Source organism: Schistocerca americana, chromosome 1 (genome assembly GCF_021461395.2).
Source record: "Schistocerca americana isolate TAMUIC-IGC-003095 chromosome 1, iqSchAmer2.1, whole genome shotgun sequence".
Classification (NCBI taxonomy): Eukaryota; Metazoa; Arthropoda; class Insecta; order Orthoptera; family Acrididae; genus Schistocerca; species Schistocerca americana.
In genome coordinates this window covers 970,277,893-970,294,389 of record NC_060119.1, presented here as the reverse complement: position 1 = coordinate 970,294,389, position 16,497 = coordinate 970,277,893, and the positions used below count along the sequence as shown (strand labels likewise).

Here is a 16,497-nt window from a genome sequence, read left to right as displayed (position 1 = left end):
GAGTGAAATTCAACAAGACTGGGAGCAAGGTATCCCGGGTTTCTGATGTCAGTGTCCTTTCTGAATGTTTGTACTTCCTCCCGTATTATTCCCTGGAATCGGTTGACAAGGGAGATGTAAGATGCCAGTACCTCCCAGTCGGTTTCACATGATGGTAAAATAGGGGGCCTGCCAGGCATGGCCGCAGTGTACTGTTTCTGTGTTGTAACTGAAATGATGTCAGCATTGCATTCTGTTGTAGTAAGTGTGTTAACAGCTTCATCAATCTGGACTTTGCATTTAATCCTTGAGTACCTAGGATATGCCTCTCAAGCGCCTAACTGCATGCTTACATTTCAGTAAGCGGCTGATGCTGCGTTCTGCACTGTCTCTTCTATATACGGTTCAAGAGGTAGGTGGTGGGAGGACAGATCTTTCTGAAAAGCTATTCCCAAAAATTACGTAGGGGGCTGTCCTACGCCCTTTATAAAGGTTATGTCTAGAACTTCTGGTCTTTTTCGCCAAGCTTCGGACAAGTGCGCGGGTATGATGGATCCTAGCACGATGTAGTTATGGTACAGTGAATAGGCAAACAGGATTTCTTCGCTGGAACTGCTCAACGATGAATTGAAGTCGAGGTCTTTGGCCTTAAGCTCTTCGGCAATGTTGGCACTGCCGTGGGATGTTGAATAAGGTCCTGATATGACGTGTTAGTACGTCTCTTGACGATTTGTTTACCTTAGTGTATTTGATAATGGAAGCAAGACTTACCAAAAATCAAGACACTGTCGTAGGAACTGTCGCCCCAGAGAAAGCGTTCCACAATGCTAAAAGGTTGAAAATGTTCGAAATTCTCAGACAAGTTGGTGTAAGCAGTAGAGAACGACCGGTAATATGCAATGCATATAAGAACCAATAGAGGTCAATATAGAATGTCGTAGGATGCGACAGGATACTTTCTGTTGATTTTGACAGATCTGATGATGGGTATATCCTATAACGCGTAATGAGATGAAAAATTAAAAATTATTTTGGCAGACCAGTGTGTTATCATTCAGTGATAAATACAGTTGCAGATACGTGAGAGACCTCTTGTCTAACATGATAAGGAGCAACAATAAAGGAAGACCAAGACTAAAGTGCTCGAACCAAAAAAAGGTGTAAGACATTGAAGCAGTCATTCCTTAATCTTAACATCCAAGACGCAATGGCGGAAATAAAATAAGTATTCGGGAGTGAGATCAAAATCCAAGGTGAAGAAACATCGATGAAAAGGTTCGTTGATGACATTGCTACCCAAGTAAAAGAAGAATTAGAAGAAATACTGAATCGAAGGAACCATATGAAGAGCGCAGAAGTATTGAGAGTAAACCGAACGAAGACGAAAGTGATGAGAAGTGGCAGGAATGAAATTAGTCATGAAGCTGTGGAAAACATAATAGAAGTTGTGAAGGAAATCTGCTACCCTCTGACCACAATACAGTAACGTAAGACGGATGAAGCAAGACGATCATCAATAGCAGACCAGCACAGGCAAAATGGCCTTCCTAGGACTTAAACTGAGGAGGGAAGTTTTGAGAATACGCGTTCTGAGCACAGAATTGTATGGAAGGAATCATACACTGCCGAAAGTCAACAAATAATAGAATCGGAGCGTTTGAGATGTGCTGTTACAGACTGATGGGGAAAATTAGAAGTCAGGAATGAAGAGTTCCTCTGCAGAATGGGAAACGAAAGAAATATGTAGAAGAAACTGACAATGATGGGACTGGGTTATAGTAAGTGCTTTAAGATTGCAGGAACTGAATTCCAATGTTGTGTAGAATAATTATTTATTCTTTTTGTTTTTAAGTTAATTTTGAACAGCTGTATTTGATGATCTTCCTATAATACAGTCTATTACAAAACTCTAATGCCTTCATAATCAGGCGCATGCCGTGACAGTAAATTGCTGCGCAATCGCAAAGTACGCAGCTGCACAATCACAGAATGCTATCACGTATAGCCTTACCTTTACTGGCAGGAGCAGCAGCAGCAGCAGTCGATAGTTGACTGTAATGGATATAAATACACTCCTGGAAATTGAAATAAGAACACCGAGAATTCATTGTCCCAGGAAGGGGAAACTTTATTGACACATTCCTGGGGTCAGATACATCACATGATCACACTGACAGAACCACAGGCACATAGACACAGGCAACAGAGCATGCACAATGTCGGCACTAGTACAGTGTATATCCACCTTTCGCAGCAATGCAGGCTGCTATTCTCCCATGGAGACGATCGTAGAGATGCTGGATGTAGTCCTGTGGAACGGCTTGCCATGCCATTTCCACCTGGCGCCTCAGTTGGACCAGCGTTCGTGCTGGACGTGCAGACCGCGTGAGACGACTCTTCATCCAGTCCCAAACATGCTCAATGTGGGACAGATCCGGAGATCTTGCTGGCCAGGGTAGTTGACTTACACCTTCTAGAGCACGTTGGGTGGCACGGGATACATGCGGACGTGCATTGTCCTGTTGGAACAGCAAGTTCCCTTGCTGGTCTAGGAATGGTAGAACGATGGGTTCGATGACGGTTTGGATGTACCGTGCACTATTCAGTGTCCCCTCGACGATCACCAGTGGTGTACGGCCAGTGTAGGAGATCGCTCCCCACACCATGATGCCGGGTGTTGGCCCTGTGTGCCTCGGTCGTATGCAGTCCTGATTGTGGCGCTCACCTGCACGGCGCCAAACACGCATACGACCATCATTGGCACCAAGGCAGAAGCGACTCTCATCGCTGAAGACGACACGTCTCCATTCGTCCCTCCATTCACGCCTGTCGCGACACCACTGGAGGCGGGCTGCACGATGTTGGGGCGTGAGCGGAAGACGGCCTAACGGTGTGCGGGACCGTAGCCCAGCTTCATGGAGACGGTTGCGAATGGTCCTCGCCGATACCCCAGGAGCAACAGTGTCCCTAATTTGCTGGGAAGTGGCGGTGCGGTCCACTACGGCACTGCGTAGGATCCTACGGTCTTGGCGTGCATCCGTGCGTCGCTGCGGTCCGGTCCCAGGTCGACGGGCACGTGCACCTTCCGCCGACCACTGGCGACAACATCGATGTACTGTGGAGACCTCACGCCCCACGTGTTGAGCAATTCGGCGGTACGTCCACCCGGCCTCCCGCATGCCCACTATACGCCCTCGCTCAAAGTCCGTCAACTGCACATACGGTTCACGTCCACGCTGTCGCGGCATGCTACCAGTGTTAAAGACTGCGATGGAGCTCCGTATGCCACGGCAAACTGGCTGACACTGAAGGCGGCGGTGCACAAATGCTGCGCAGCTAGCGCCATTCGACGGCCAACACCGCGGTTCCTGGTGTGTCCGCTGTGCCGTGCGTGTGATCATTGCTTGTACAGCCCTCTCGCAGTGTCCGGAGCAAGTATGGTGGGTCTGACACACCGGTGTCAAAGTGTTCTTTTTTCCATTTCCAGGAGTGTATGTAAAATATACATGAACGCACGTAGAACTTCAACGTAACTGTTATTTTTCCCCCCATGAGAGTTGTTATAAATTTAGGAAATAAGAACATTAAGCGAGATTTTATCACGTTTTCGTGGGTTCAGAGGCACACTGTGTTTTAGAAAAAAAATGCAGGCAAACAGATGTTTAAGAGTTCTAAGCGGGTCTTAGGTACATGTTGGAGACGACAACACTTGACTACAAATTTTTCATGCAGAATTTTTTCTTAATAATTTTAAGTGATTCTAAGGCTTTTTGATACTTTAAGTTCAGAAATTCTGTTTCCCTCCCTCACATAAAGTTTTCTTAAAATATAATGATAAAGATGCAGGAAGTTTATACAAAACATATTGAATCAAGAAGACTTTATAAAAAAACATAAAAATGGGGCACTGCTAACATTATAATGAAGTATTGTGCAGTTCAAGTCTGATAGAAAGACGTCAATTTTAATGGCTCTTCTTTTCCCCATCGAATTTCCGTTTTATTCTGTGCACTCACTGACAACATTTCCTGTTCAAAATGTAGGAATTGTAAGCTATCATACTCACATCCAATCGGTCTTTGTACCCAGTTCCATTTATTTAATGTTTTAATGGATTTATATGCCCGTTCCTCACTCACAGCACCTAAATTTTCTAGAAAATAGCTGAATCTGGAGTCGAGGAAATGTCGCTTGGATCTCAATGAAGCACTGAATACTTAGAAGTTATTCATCATGTTTCTTACTGATTTTCATAATCAAGGCTTTTGCAGTTGCCAAGAAACTTGTTGACAACTTGTTTAAAGGATATCTAAGATTATCTTTAAATTTAATTCCTTTACTCTTCAAATGTGTAGTCTTTCATTACTTTACGAACCTGCGTACTGACAGAAACCCCTTTCTTCCATCTTAGATTCTGACAGCTACGGTAACTTACTTCCCACATACTTGAAAGTAGACCGTTAATAATTTGAATACTTGAAAGTATTTGAACACTTGAAAGTAAAGCGTTAACAAATTGTTTCATAATATACAGTTTGTAAAACGGGGGCAGAAGGGTTTTTAGAGCCACCTTGGAATCGAATACTGCGTTTTTGCCTCCAACTTTTGGCTTTCTTATTCTCTTCTGCACGACTGTCCCATCTGCATAAAAAACAGGGATCTTTCCTCGCAAGTTGAACACATGCGATGTGAGGCCCATGACTTGACCTGATTCCTTAACTTTATTCCCAGTTACGTAAAATATACGTCTTTGACAAAGTCTGTGATTGTCTGCTGTTGTTTTTTCGCTATAAATTGGCCACAAATGTGAGAGAAGTGACCAGAAAGTTAATAAATCCTCTTGAAGCCATAAAATTTGCGAAAGCAGGCACCAGTCGATTTATCATCCGTTGCTGAATTTTGCATTAAAACGATAGATAAAACAAGCATGTGGGTCTCAACATTACGTTATCATCGAAATGTGTAGGTAGCTATATTATACGCTATAAAAGAAAATATCTTTTTGTAGCAGGTTTCATTGGAAACTTTCACAACGAAAGAGTGGCGTTATTTTAATGGTTGAATAGCTACATCTTCGATACCTCACAGAAATTCTAAATATGGTCAAACCAGCATGTGCCAGAACATTCTAAGCACTTTAGCTGAAAGTAGCTTCAAAAATACACCATAAAAACCCTTTACCTTCAGGAAAACCTTTAAGTGTCAACCAGTGTAGTCGATTCGAATACTTTAATAACGAAGCATCATACTGGGTGATTATAATTGAAGTGCAGCCACTTGCAGAGGTCTAGCGCGAGCTGTAATTATCATATGGCAGCGAAACCTGGCAAATATATTATTGCGTTAATGTGGAGCCGATTTAACTGTAAAATTAGTTACAATTTTGGCCCCCTGGGGAAAATATGGCATTTTGAATAGAAGAAAGAAGTATAGAAACGTTTCCACATGTAATGGATTAGGAATGGGACGCGGCCAGGGAAAGTCAGACAAGAGAGAAAGGCATAATATTGATTTAATTATTAACAGCTGCTTACATAGTTTGTTCAGTATGAGAACCCGAGACGTCGACGATTGCTGTACCACGCCAGATTAGCACCTGGTGGCCAAAATTGGAACTAACTCGTTTTACAGCGTAAATCAGTTTCGCGTTAATTCGTTAGCATGTGTAGCAAATTTCGCTGCCATACCCCCACTGGACCTTCATGAGGAGTAGTACTTCATCAGAAACACTTGGTATTTGAACTATCTGTGGCATGGATTTGTTTCTGACAGTGTGTAATGACGTCCCATGGTACATAGACGAAAGTACTGCTTTTAGTACAGTCTGTTCATTAACCGTGATTGCTGGGCTCATCGCAGTAGCATAAAAATCACTAGTTCTTCTCGAATATACAACGTCCCTCCGTTATCGTAAATTATTGACTAATTTTCATAAAATTGTAGAAATTTTCTGATGCCATGACTCAAGAATGATTAATCGGCCTACATAACGCTGAGAGAATGTGCCTCTTAGCTTTATACAGGGGTTTAAAACATTTTTGAGTCATTTCACCGATACATTCATTAGACTGTTGGTGAACTTTAGATGTCACCTGAAAATAATCATTTGGAAGGAAACTCTTTGCGGTATAATGAACGGACCTCAGCTACGGCTATGGTGGAACTCATTTACATTTGATGTTGAACGCTTACGCATTCTCTCCTCACTACCGTGGCTAACCTGTCACTTTGAATCCATCACAAATATCCACTGTGAACGTAGCCGTGAGCTCATAAGGATCTCAGTCAGCTAGGAACCGAGTGAGTCGCCGATGGGTATGTTCGCTCCCCAAGTTAGCTTTACCAAACATGCGGCTCCACTCGTCCGCCCTGGCTGCCTTGTAAGTAAAATGTCTTGCCGGCGGGACACGCCGGAGCGAACGGCAGCAGCGAAATTCAAATAAGCGGGAGGGGTTGGGCGTAGGGTTGGGGGGAGGAGTTCGGCTTGGGTCCTCGCGGCGCCACTTTACTCCCCACGCGCAGACCGCGGCGTCGTGGCGTCGCGCCGCGCCACACGTTATGAAGTCGGGAATCCAATAAAGCGAGCGGGCCCGCCGTGGAGGTGAGCTGCGCCTGGTAGGCAGGCAGCCTCCGTGCCACGTACGTGCGCCGTCACGCGCTCTGCAGGCGGCGGCTGCGCTCCGACTTCAACGTCGCCAGATGGTCTGGGGGGTGACCTCGGTGTCGCTGCCTGCTAATTATATCATGTCAGTCCTACCCGTCCTCTGCCCTCCCCCTTTTCGCTATCTACCCCTTGCCACTGCTAAAACCGACTGTAACATTTCGGGAGGAATGGATCTGACACGAAAACAAGCGAGATAAATTCGGGTGCGGTAATTAACAGCAATCAACTTATTTGGACTTACAAGGGGACCTTCCGGACAGGCCCTCTTCGATTTCCTTCATACTTAAAGAATTTTATGGTCAGTTCCCGGACATCAACTTTCGTAAATCAGTAAATCACAAATGTCAAAGATATAGGTAAACATCACATTTAAAGATAAGAAGACCTCTGAGCGCCATTAACTACACTTCAAACAATTTTAGAGTCGCCCGTAGCTAAGTGCGTAGTTCATAAGTCATCTAACTGCATAGTCTCCCGTTCGATTCTCGCCAGTAGCATCTTTCTGTCGTTTCATTTACATTACATATTTACTGTCAAACGCAAATTATAATTAATAAATATTGAATCATTACTTTTAAGGCTTTTAATTTTATTAAAATATTATTCAATATTTGTTAATCAACGTTTTCTGTAATTTATGGCAGTTCATATTTAACGCTGCATTGAAATTTACCTACGTATAAAGCCGGAGTCACTTAAAACTGGCACCCCAAATATTTCTGAAATAGGTGCTAATGTCCTGCTTTCACAGAAATGAAGTGCAATCAAGAGCCCACATTTGAAACCCGTACACTGGATATAGTAATCACAATAATGTGTAACTAAAAATAGACACGATTTTTTAAATGTATCTGTGCCCATAGAAATTAACAAAATGAAACTGGAGCAAACTAGGATGTAAATGGTGCCTTTCTCTTTCGCATACTTATTGCAGGCAGTCGTAGAGCAACAGCAGTTTGAACGTTGCAAATGCCGTTAGTTATCTATAACATGTGTCAGCACCAATTATTAGAAACAAGATTAATAAACAAATGTTGTCAATGCTGAAGAAGAAAAGATTAACCTGCATGGTAGTGGTGAATATGCCGACCAGCGGCATCAATAAGAGCTTCTCGTATTCCATACTGATGCTCAGGTTTCAGTACTTCATCAGAATTTTAAAGATGTGCAAGTGTAACATGTCGTTCCATACAATCAGGTGTAGTCGATATGTCCTTGTAAATTGTGTGCAAATGGTGTTCCCCAGAGAAAATTTTTTAACGGAGTCCCCTTCGTTCAATCCAACAGCTTGTAACCAATGCTTGAAGACAAGCTTAGTTCATTGTGCCCTTATGCACTGGAAATTCACCGTGCCGCTACGCCATGCTCAACGCTGCAGTGGGACGTGGTGTAAATATGGACAGTAGTCTGTTCCATTCAATTTCTTAGTTTCGAATCTATGCTTCCTTAACATTATGGTGAATGTATTGCGACATTCTCGTCAATTAGACCGTGATGTCCTTAGGTTAGTTAGGTTTAACTAGTTCTAAGTTCTAGGGGACTAATGACCTCAGCAGTTGAGTCCCATAGTGCTCAGAGCCATTTGAACCATAAAAATCCGATTCAGTTGCCAGTAGTTTTCTTAATTTGTTACAAGACCCATTTCGAAGCTTAGAGCTTCATTTTCAGGTACCGCCAAATAATTATGAAATCATAAAAGTGTGGCAGTCGGGCCAGTTAGTCATGGAAGATCATACCCACTTCCGTGTTGCGCTATCCAGACGGGTCAGATGTGGTATCTCAACACTGAGACAGGTACTAGTTGTGGCCGAGCATTGTTCACTTGAAAAAACTGGAACGACGGTGTTGCCGAATGAGAGGTAACACATGACGTGCTGTTGTGTCATTTGAATTGATCTCAGTCACCACCGGCCGTGACCTTAGGTCATAGTTGATGATGATGGTCGTAAGTGGCAGCGCAGAACCGCGATCATATCTGACACAATGCGACGGCATTCAGCATCATTCCAAGATATCCATTCACGGCAACACTCCAAAAGCGCCTTTAGTGTTGTGAAAGGAAGCCTACGAATGGGACGGTAATTCCCTAGACAGGCTACTGCTCGTCCATTATTTGTTCTTGGATGACAGGCGAAGCGGTGCACAATACGCAGATCAGCTCCTGCGGTGATCAGACGTGGTCGATTGGAAACTAGACGGCGAATATACCTCACGTTCCAAAGCAGCCCACCATCGAGCCACTGCCACATCCGAATGCCCCAAAAGTATGTTCCACACGATTCGACCAGCCGGTATAAAAGAGGCCCACATTGAGTCCTCTTCCAAACTGTTCGTTGCTGCAACGATAATACGGATACACAGCATCTACTTATCCTTCAGGGTGATCACTCAACGTATGCCGTTGTTCACGCCTGTTATATACCCTGTCTGGCCTGGTAACAACACTAAAACATGAACAACACCAATGAATTCTGATGGTCCTTATATGCCTCCGGTAATGCAGTGCTGATCATATATACGCTTGCTGATGGTGTGTATGTGTACGAGGCCACACATTCATTCGACCATGTCTTCTGGGTGCTTCACTTTTACTGCCAAGCACTATGTACAAAACGCTAGCGCTACAACACCCAGTCTACCTCGGAAGCTACTTTTATATCTGTCGACTTCGTACCATTAATAACAACGTGTTGAGTACCCTCCCACACCCATAAAAGGGTAATAAGAGGAGAGCGGTTGTAGGTGCACACATGCGGTGCTCTACTGTACACCGCCCAATCTCCGTTGATATGCTACTGTAGCTAGGGCAATGAGCATTGGTGCTCTCACAATACCGACTTGGGTGCCGCACACAGACCTGTTCGCATTCGACAGCATGAAAATAATACTCTGTGATACAGACGCGCAGTGACTTACCTTGTTACCTGCTTTGTCCCTCCAGCGGGTCCAAGTGGCGAGACCGGGCCGCCAGTAGTCGAGCAGGTAGTTCTCGGCGTACTCCTGGCCCAGGCCGTGTCCGAAGCGGCCCTGCGTACGCACCGCGGTGACAGCGTGCAGCGAATGCAGCTCCACCTGCAGCCACTCTTCGGCGGCTCGCGTCACCATGTTGCGGGGACACCAGGCACCACCGCCCTTGTCCTCTCGCAACCTGCAAAGGACCAGGTCACACGCTAGAGTCAGTCTCACGCACTTTTCTTGTAATATTGTGCCATGATAATAGCTGCACAGTGGAGGTCCTTGCCCCTTCAGTATGTGGTGCCAAATGCTCGTTGTAAGCGAGAGCGCGTCGCAGACATGGCAAGCGTTTCAGCCACCGCCACCGTTGTCCACGAGGTAGCGACTAGACCGCCCTATTGGATTTTGCAGATAGCAGAGGAACGAGCTGGAGACCGGGGCAGCGGTTCGATAGAGACAACTGGAGGCTGGCGCGTATTGAGGACGAGCGAGGAACGGGCAATCCGGCGATCGTCGGTTTGGGAGTGTTCCAGTGTCGTTCCTCGTCAGCGCAGAGTTCTTATATTATGCAAATTAGAGGTGGAACGGGAGGAAAGGAAACGAAAGGGAGGAAAGTAATGATATCAGCTGCATCCTGAATCTACTGCTTATTAAGCAGTTGGGTTAAGCTTTGCCTCACCCAGACACAATGTCTACCGCAAATGCGCGGGGCTATCTCGGCCCGCTTCCCGGTCGACTCACATTACCACTTAGCTCCACCTATCTGCAGTTGCTGTCTACGTCCTCCTTTTTTTTCCTTTATTGAATTTCGATTCCCCCCGAAGGGAGCGGGCTGGCAGCAGCTTAGTATGCCACTCTTGAGCCTGCAGACTTTGTTTTAAAAAAAGGAGTAGATAATATATAATAAAAACAGGCGACAAAATCAGAGACAAAGGGTAACATGGCGAAAAAATCGTGGAACTTAAAACAGAGAACAAAGGGATGACGATGCTAATAAAATACATATGAAGCACACAGGGAAAATAATAGACAGACAATTAAAAAACACGGCGACAGTCTGGTTTCTGTTCGCAAAGGACATAAAATTCACACTCAGCGACAGAATAGTTTCTATTCGCAACGCAGGAAAAGACGAAACAACACTGAGCGGTCACTGGAACACTGCACTAACATATGATATCCCATAGCCGAGAGCAGGTGGGGGGAAACTGGTCAGATGATGGGAAAGTAAAAAAGGGGAGAAGGTAAGGAAAAGCGAAGGGGAGGGGGGAAAGGATCCAGTTGAGGATGAGGACCCATAAGAGGGGTGGAGGGTGCTGGGCAGACGTGACAGGGAGTGGGGAAGGCAGAGGATGGGAAGAAAAAAGGACTCGGGGGGGGGGGGGGGGGAAGGATGTAAGGTAGGGAAAGGTTAGGCAGGGAGAAACACACAGGATGGAAGGGGGGAAGAGGGAGCCCAGGGAAATGACGGAGGAACGGAGGGGATGTGAGGATCAACTCTGAGGGATAAATGGAGGGAGAGAGGGCATCATCTGGGAGGGGGAGTTGATGGAAGCCACCTTGGGAAAGGAGATGAAGGGTGTAGAGATGGAGGGTAGGGGGGACACAACAGTGAAGGAGTGGCAGGGGGTGGGGATGGGAGAGGAGAGGAGCAACCAGGGGGTGATGGGGATCAAGGTGATAGGAGGTGTAGAGTATGCGGATATGTTCAAGGAATAGGAGCAGATGGAGGAAAGGAATGAGGTTATAGAGGATCTGCGTGGGGGACAGGAGGCGTATACAGAAGGCGAGGTGGAGTGCATGACGGTCAAGGATCTGGAGGGACTTATAGAAATTTGGGGGGGGGGGCAGATATCCAGGCGGGACTGGCATAATAGAGGATGGGACGGATTAAGGATTTGTGGTGTGGAGGATGGTAGAGGGGTGCAACCCCCATGTCTGGCCAGAGAGGAGTTCGAGGAGTCAGAGACGGTTGTGGGCTTTGAATTGGATATCTCCTCCACCCTCGCTAACTTTAGATTCCCACTGGATGAAGGTTATGGATTCATTACCCATCGAGGCGAATCGATTAAATGAATGCTTAATGTGTCTTATTTCGGACACATTCATATTATCGATTTGCCTCAATGGGCATTATATTGACAAGGGTAATTGTGATTGCACACTTACATTCGACGTTCAGCGGGTATCCAAAGTTAGAGGGCATGGAGGACATAGACAGGGAACGCAAGTAGGTGGCGCTACGTGAGAATGTGAGTCGGCCTGGGAGCGTGCCGAGATATTCCGCACATTTTCTATAACCACTGTGTCCGAATTGTGCAGAGGTTAACGCACCTGTCTAGTAAGCAGTAGATCTAGGGTTCAAGTCCCGATCTGGCGCACATTTTCACTCGTCGCCGCTGATTCCTCACAAAGTCCAGTTACAGCTGATACCATAAGTTCGTACTCTTTCCTTTTTACTCCAATGTACACAATATGTATCACAACTGCGGATTTCGCTAGGTGTGTGAAAGACACTCATAGAAAGAATTCTTATGGTTGGAGTGCATGGACAGTGCGTATGATTTTGTACTGTGTGCCCTGTACTTAACATTCACCATGAGAAATGCTCGTGCTTAATTAACGCTAGTCTGCTATATCGAAAGTTACATTTAGCTGAATATCCATTCCGGTAGTGCTTAATGTTAAGTGGTGGTGTGTCGTAATTCACTTCTTATTTTATAGGAATTTTGGGTCAGATTTTCTGTTGAACTAAGTGAGATAACGTATTGCTTTCATTTCTTCAGTTAGTTCGTTGGCTGAAGCTTTATGTGCTTTTCATTTGTATTATTTTTATTAATGTTATTTCTGAATGCCAGCAGCTTTTTCTATGGATAAGGAAATTGTGGTTACAATTCAGTTTGTGTTTTGTAATAAACTTGTGTTACCACAGTGCTCAGCCCTTCCATCTTACAGCACCAGTGCTGCTGCATACTCATCTCTTCGTAGCTACGAATTTGTTATGGGAGAAATTCACGCTACGTTAAGGAGCCAACTCAGTGTGGTATTTCCAGCGACAGAAGAGAACTTGTTCATTACTGTACGACCGAATAAATAAATTAATAAATACTAACAGAACACTCGGTGCTCTTCTGATCAAACAGCTGTTTTGAAGCAACTTAAGAGGCAATTACCATTAAATACAGAATTTTATACATGCACTCTACTGACGCATCTGTATCCGTTTCTAATTATACTGATGTGCATTACAATGAGATTTTTCTGGCTTTGTGACCGCGTCATGTGTTATAAAAGTACCAATATTTAGACAGCTACTACAGCCAGCTTTCATCGGGCCGACTGATGAAACCTGCGTGCAGTAAATGCCAAAATGTTGGTTTTACTACATGTGACGTGGTCATACACCCAGAAGGATTTTACTGAAGTGGACTAGGGCCATGTACACATACCTTCTTATAAACTACAGTGCTCAAGTGCAGTAGACTGGCCTTTAACCATACAAAAAATAACCATTCAGATACACAAAACTGGTTTTTTCGGCATCATTAATTGCTACGAAAAGTGACGTGACTATGGTGTATCGTAAGATTCGTCCACAGTCTCCCTGCACATTTTGATTGCTATTAGATCGCTAATTCATACAGATATCTTTAAAAAGTATTACAGACTTTGTTTAGGCGTTTCATAGGCAAATTAACAATTTGCATTCGATATTTGGAATATGCGTGGCTTAAATATTTGAATAGATAAATGAAAGGTCATTTCGCTAGTTTTCGATGAGTATCACAGGTAGTATGTCGCACATTATATTGGTTACGAGAAAGAAGTCATAGACACCGTTGTATTATTAGGTTTCGTACTGTATTTCGTATTACTGAATCTGTCACTTAACAAATTATTCTGGAGTGGCATTGTGAAATGGGTTCCTAGTACGCCAAAGCGAAAAGTTTCGAAAAAAGCAGTCGAATTTGGTGCTAAGACGTGCAGCAAGTTATCGATTTATCACACAATGAGATATATTTAGAGATGACCTTCTGTTTTTCTTTTCTCGTGCCGTGTGTTTCACCTTCGTTCACACCTCGGGAACTAAGACATAAGTTGTACATAATCATTTAGTAGGACATAGACAGTAGAATTATACTTACCTAGTGTGACCGCTTTAAAATTAGTGCAATGATTTTGAGATCTATGTTATACAGAGATAATGACTCAGACTGTTGCATATAAATATATCATATCTGTAAGCGCAAACTGCTCGAGTTTGTATACATTCAAAGGAATGACTGACTGCACTCTCCCACAGCACCATTTTTGGCCCATGTATGACCATAAACGTATGTAAATGACCGCTACAAAATTAATCCTCAATCACGATGAGTCTGAATATTTTCGACACATATAGCGACTCTTTCTAGTATGATAATTGAAATTGGGCCATTGATACTCGACTGTGAAAAGTAACATTAGCACCTTTGGGGAATTTCGATTTGCATCTGTGGCAGCAAGAATTGTTCAGCATCACTCTTCCTATTAAATAAATGTCTAAGACCAGAAAAATGAGTTTAATTTTGGAACTGAGTCTCCGTGAAAGACTTAAATTTCCTGATACGTACGTCAGGTGGCCGTCATTATTGACAAAGTAATACTGCACCACTATGCTTCGTTTTAGAGATTAGCGTGAGAACGGGTTTTTTATAGTGGTCTCGCTTTTTTTCTAATACTCATCAGAAATAATTACATAAAATTATGTCTTAAGTAGCTCACGGTATGCCTACAACTGAAACGGTAGTAAACACAGAAAGATGGCCAACATCTATAAAGAAAACTTGTTTCTTCATTTTTATGCATATCATATATATCCATCATCTCAATCGACTTTATACCTTCATTTTCAGTAAACAGATGCAACAAATCAGTGCGTTAGAAGGCCTAGTCCACAAGCAATACGCAATAGACAAGAATAAACTTGCTAAATCCAATTTCATTAGCAAGAAGTACAGGAAAAATGTCATTTAACTTACTATTAGTGACTCTATAAAGGGGATATGTTATTTCTGTGATAATGAATGTAATTTAAATCCATACGTATATTTACTATCATTCAAAATCAATGAAAACTTTCGAAAATGCAAATGTTGGGCAACGAACGTCATTGAAATGGAAACTGACGAAAATGCAAATGTTGTCCAATGAACATCATTGCTCCAGCTCATAATCTTTAAACATTACTTTAAGATACACTGTTTGCTTTGATGACACCTTACACAGCATGTGGAAGTCGTTAGGTGTGGCACAGTTTGTGTAATGCGTTAGCCATACAACGTAAACATAATCTATGTTTTCCAAAATCATTACGCAACAAAATTAATGCAATAGTTGCAACTAACTGTAAGCAATACTGTCAAGTCGACGTTATGGTGTAAATAATTCTAGATACCTCACACACTATGTGCTTACTTGCTTGTATTTTTTCTACTTTGCGACGCACAACGACCCCTCAGTCCTACAAATAAACATAAAGAAGTATCTCCCTAATGATCATAGGCTGCTGGTTAACTTGTAACCGGTAATGAAAACATAAGAAAAATCAATAATCACAAAAGGCTACTAGCTGCAATCATTTCTCATAATCATCATTATTTCTTTGAGGAGTGAACGGGTGGAGGATGCATAATTACAGAAATCTATTCAGAGGACTTAATAAATTTGGTAAACAAGTTTCTGTCACAGAAATGAGTCTTGGAGACACTACAGCAATTGTATACTTATATAAAAACGTCTTCTTGTCCCGCATGGGAAAAAATACAGATCATGGAGATTTGTTCACACTAGAGGGCTGTCTTCCTCTATACTGCAAAATTCACCATCGCAGTATGCACATATTTATAAGTTACACAATGACAGAAAGTACTTTTTATGCTATACAGAGCAAATAAGAGAGGAAAAATTTCAATATCTGCAGGTGGAAGAACGATAAGCAATGGCAAGGTTTCAGTAATTGCTGTGCATGCGCTGAGAATCTCGCTGTAAAACTAAAAGCTGAGGTTGATCTCGAATTGTTTAGCACGAGATGATATTAAAGCTTTTCGTAGAGGTAAAGTTACAGCATGTTGCGGTGTAGCAAATTGCTTGAACACATAGGTGCAGATACTCAGTTGCATTAATTACACTGTTCGCGAATTACGGTAGTAACTGGCGTCCAGAATAAGCTGAAACCCATTAACACTGCTGATCAGATTAGCTGCCAAGCGGAATGCTAGTGAATAATTTATGACCGGTTCTCAGAAGCAGAATGGGTAGTTGAGGATGTCGCTATTGGTACAATTCTACAGAGAAATACAATTGTCCTTTCATCACGAAATTTTGTCTTTCAATCTCTTCTAGCTCTCTAACCTCTTGTACTTTAACCTCCTCTTTTATTTTCGCTATTTTCTCCTGTGTATGTTTCCCATTTTTCTCGTGTTTCTTATCTTGTCGATTTTTTCTGCCACTAGTGTTAACTCTATCAGTAAAACTGAGTGGCATCTGATAACAGACTTCTGATTTTTTATCGACGCAAACACTGTGCTTTGCTAAATGGAATTTTGGTCATGTTTTTAGGATTGTTGTTATATTTTGGCTATTATTACTATTATTATTATTATTTCGCTGGGAGCTTCAAAGATGGAAATGAGTTTTGGGGTTCAAGTGCTCTCAACAACGCCATAGAAAAGAAGCAGAATCTTTGATAGGTTAGACAGGAATGATATGGGAATTCGCTCTGGCGGTTTTTAAGGGACATCTCTGGCATTCACTTTACATATGGCGCAGAAAGCATGGGAAGACTTCCTGTATCTAGTTATTCTGATACGATTCTGAGTTCACTGCTTCACTGTGTCATGTTGCTTGCTATGCATGAT

At 43.2% G+C, this 16,497-nt stretch overlaps 1 protein-coding gene across 1 annotated transcript in view; it reads right to left on the bottom strand.

The window, feature by feature from the left end:
* LOC124595630 (discoidin domain-containing receptor tyrosine kinase B-like) overlaps positions 1 to 16,497 on the bottom strand; it is an 811,748-nt gene that overhangs the window by 223,490 nt on the left and 571,761 nt on the right. Inside the window, exon 5 of the mRNA XM_047134455.1 lies at positions 9,560 to 9,791. Coding sequence (XP_046990411.1) covers positions 9,560 to 9,791 — 232 coding nt within the window. The remainder of the gene's footprint in view (positions 1 to 9,559; positions 9,792 to 16,497) is intronic.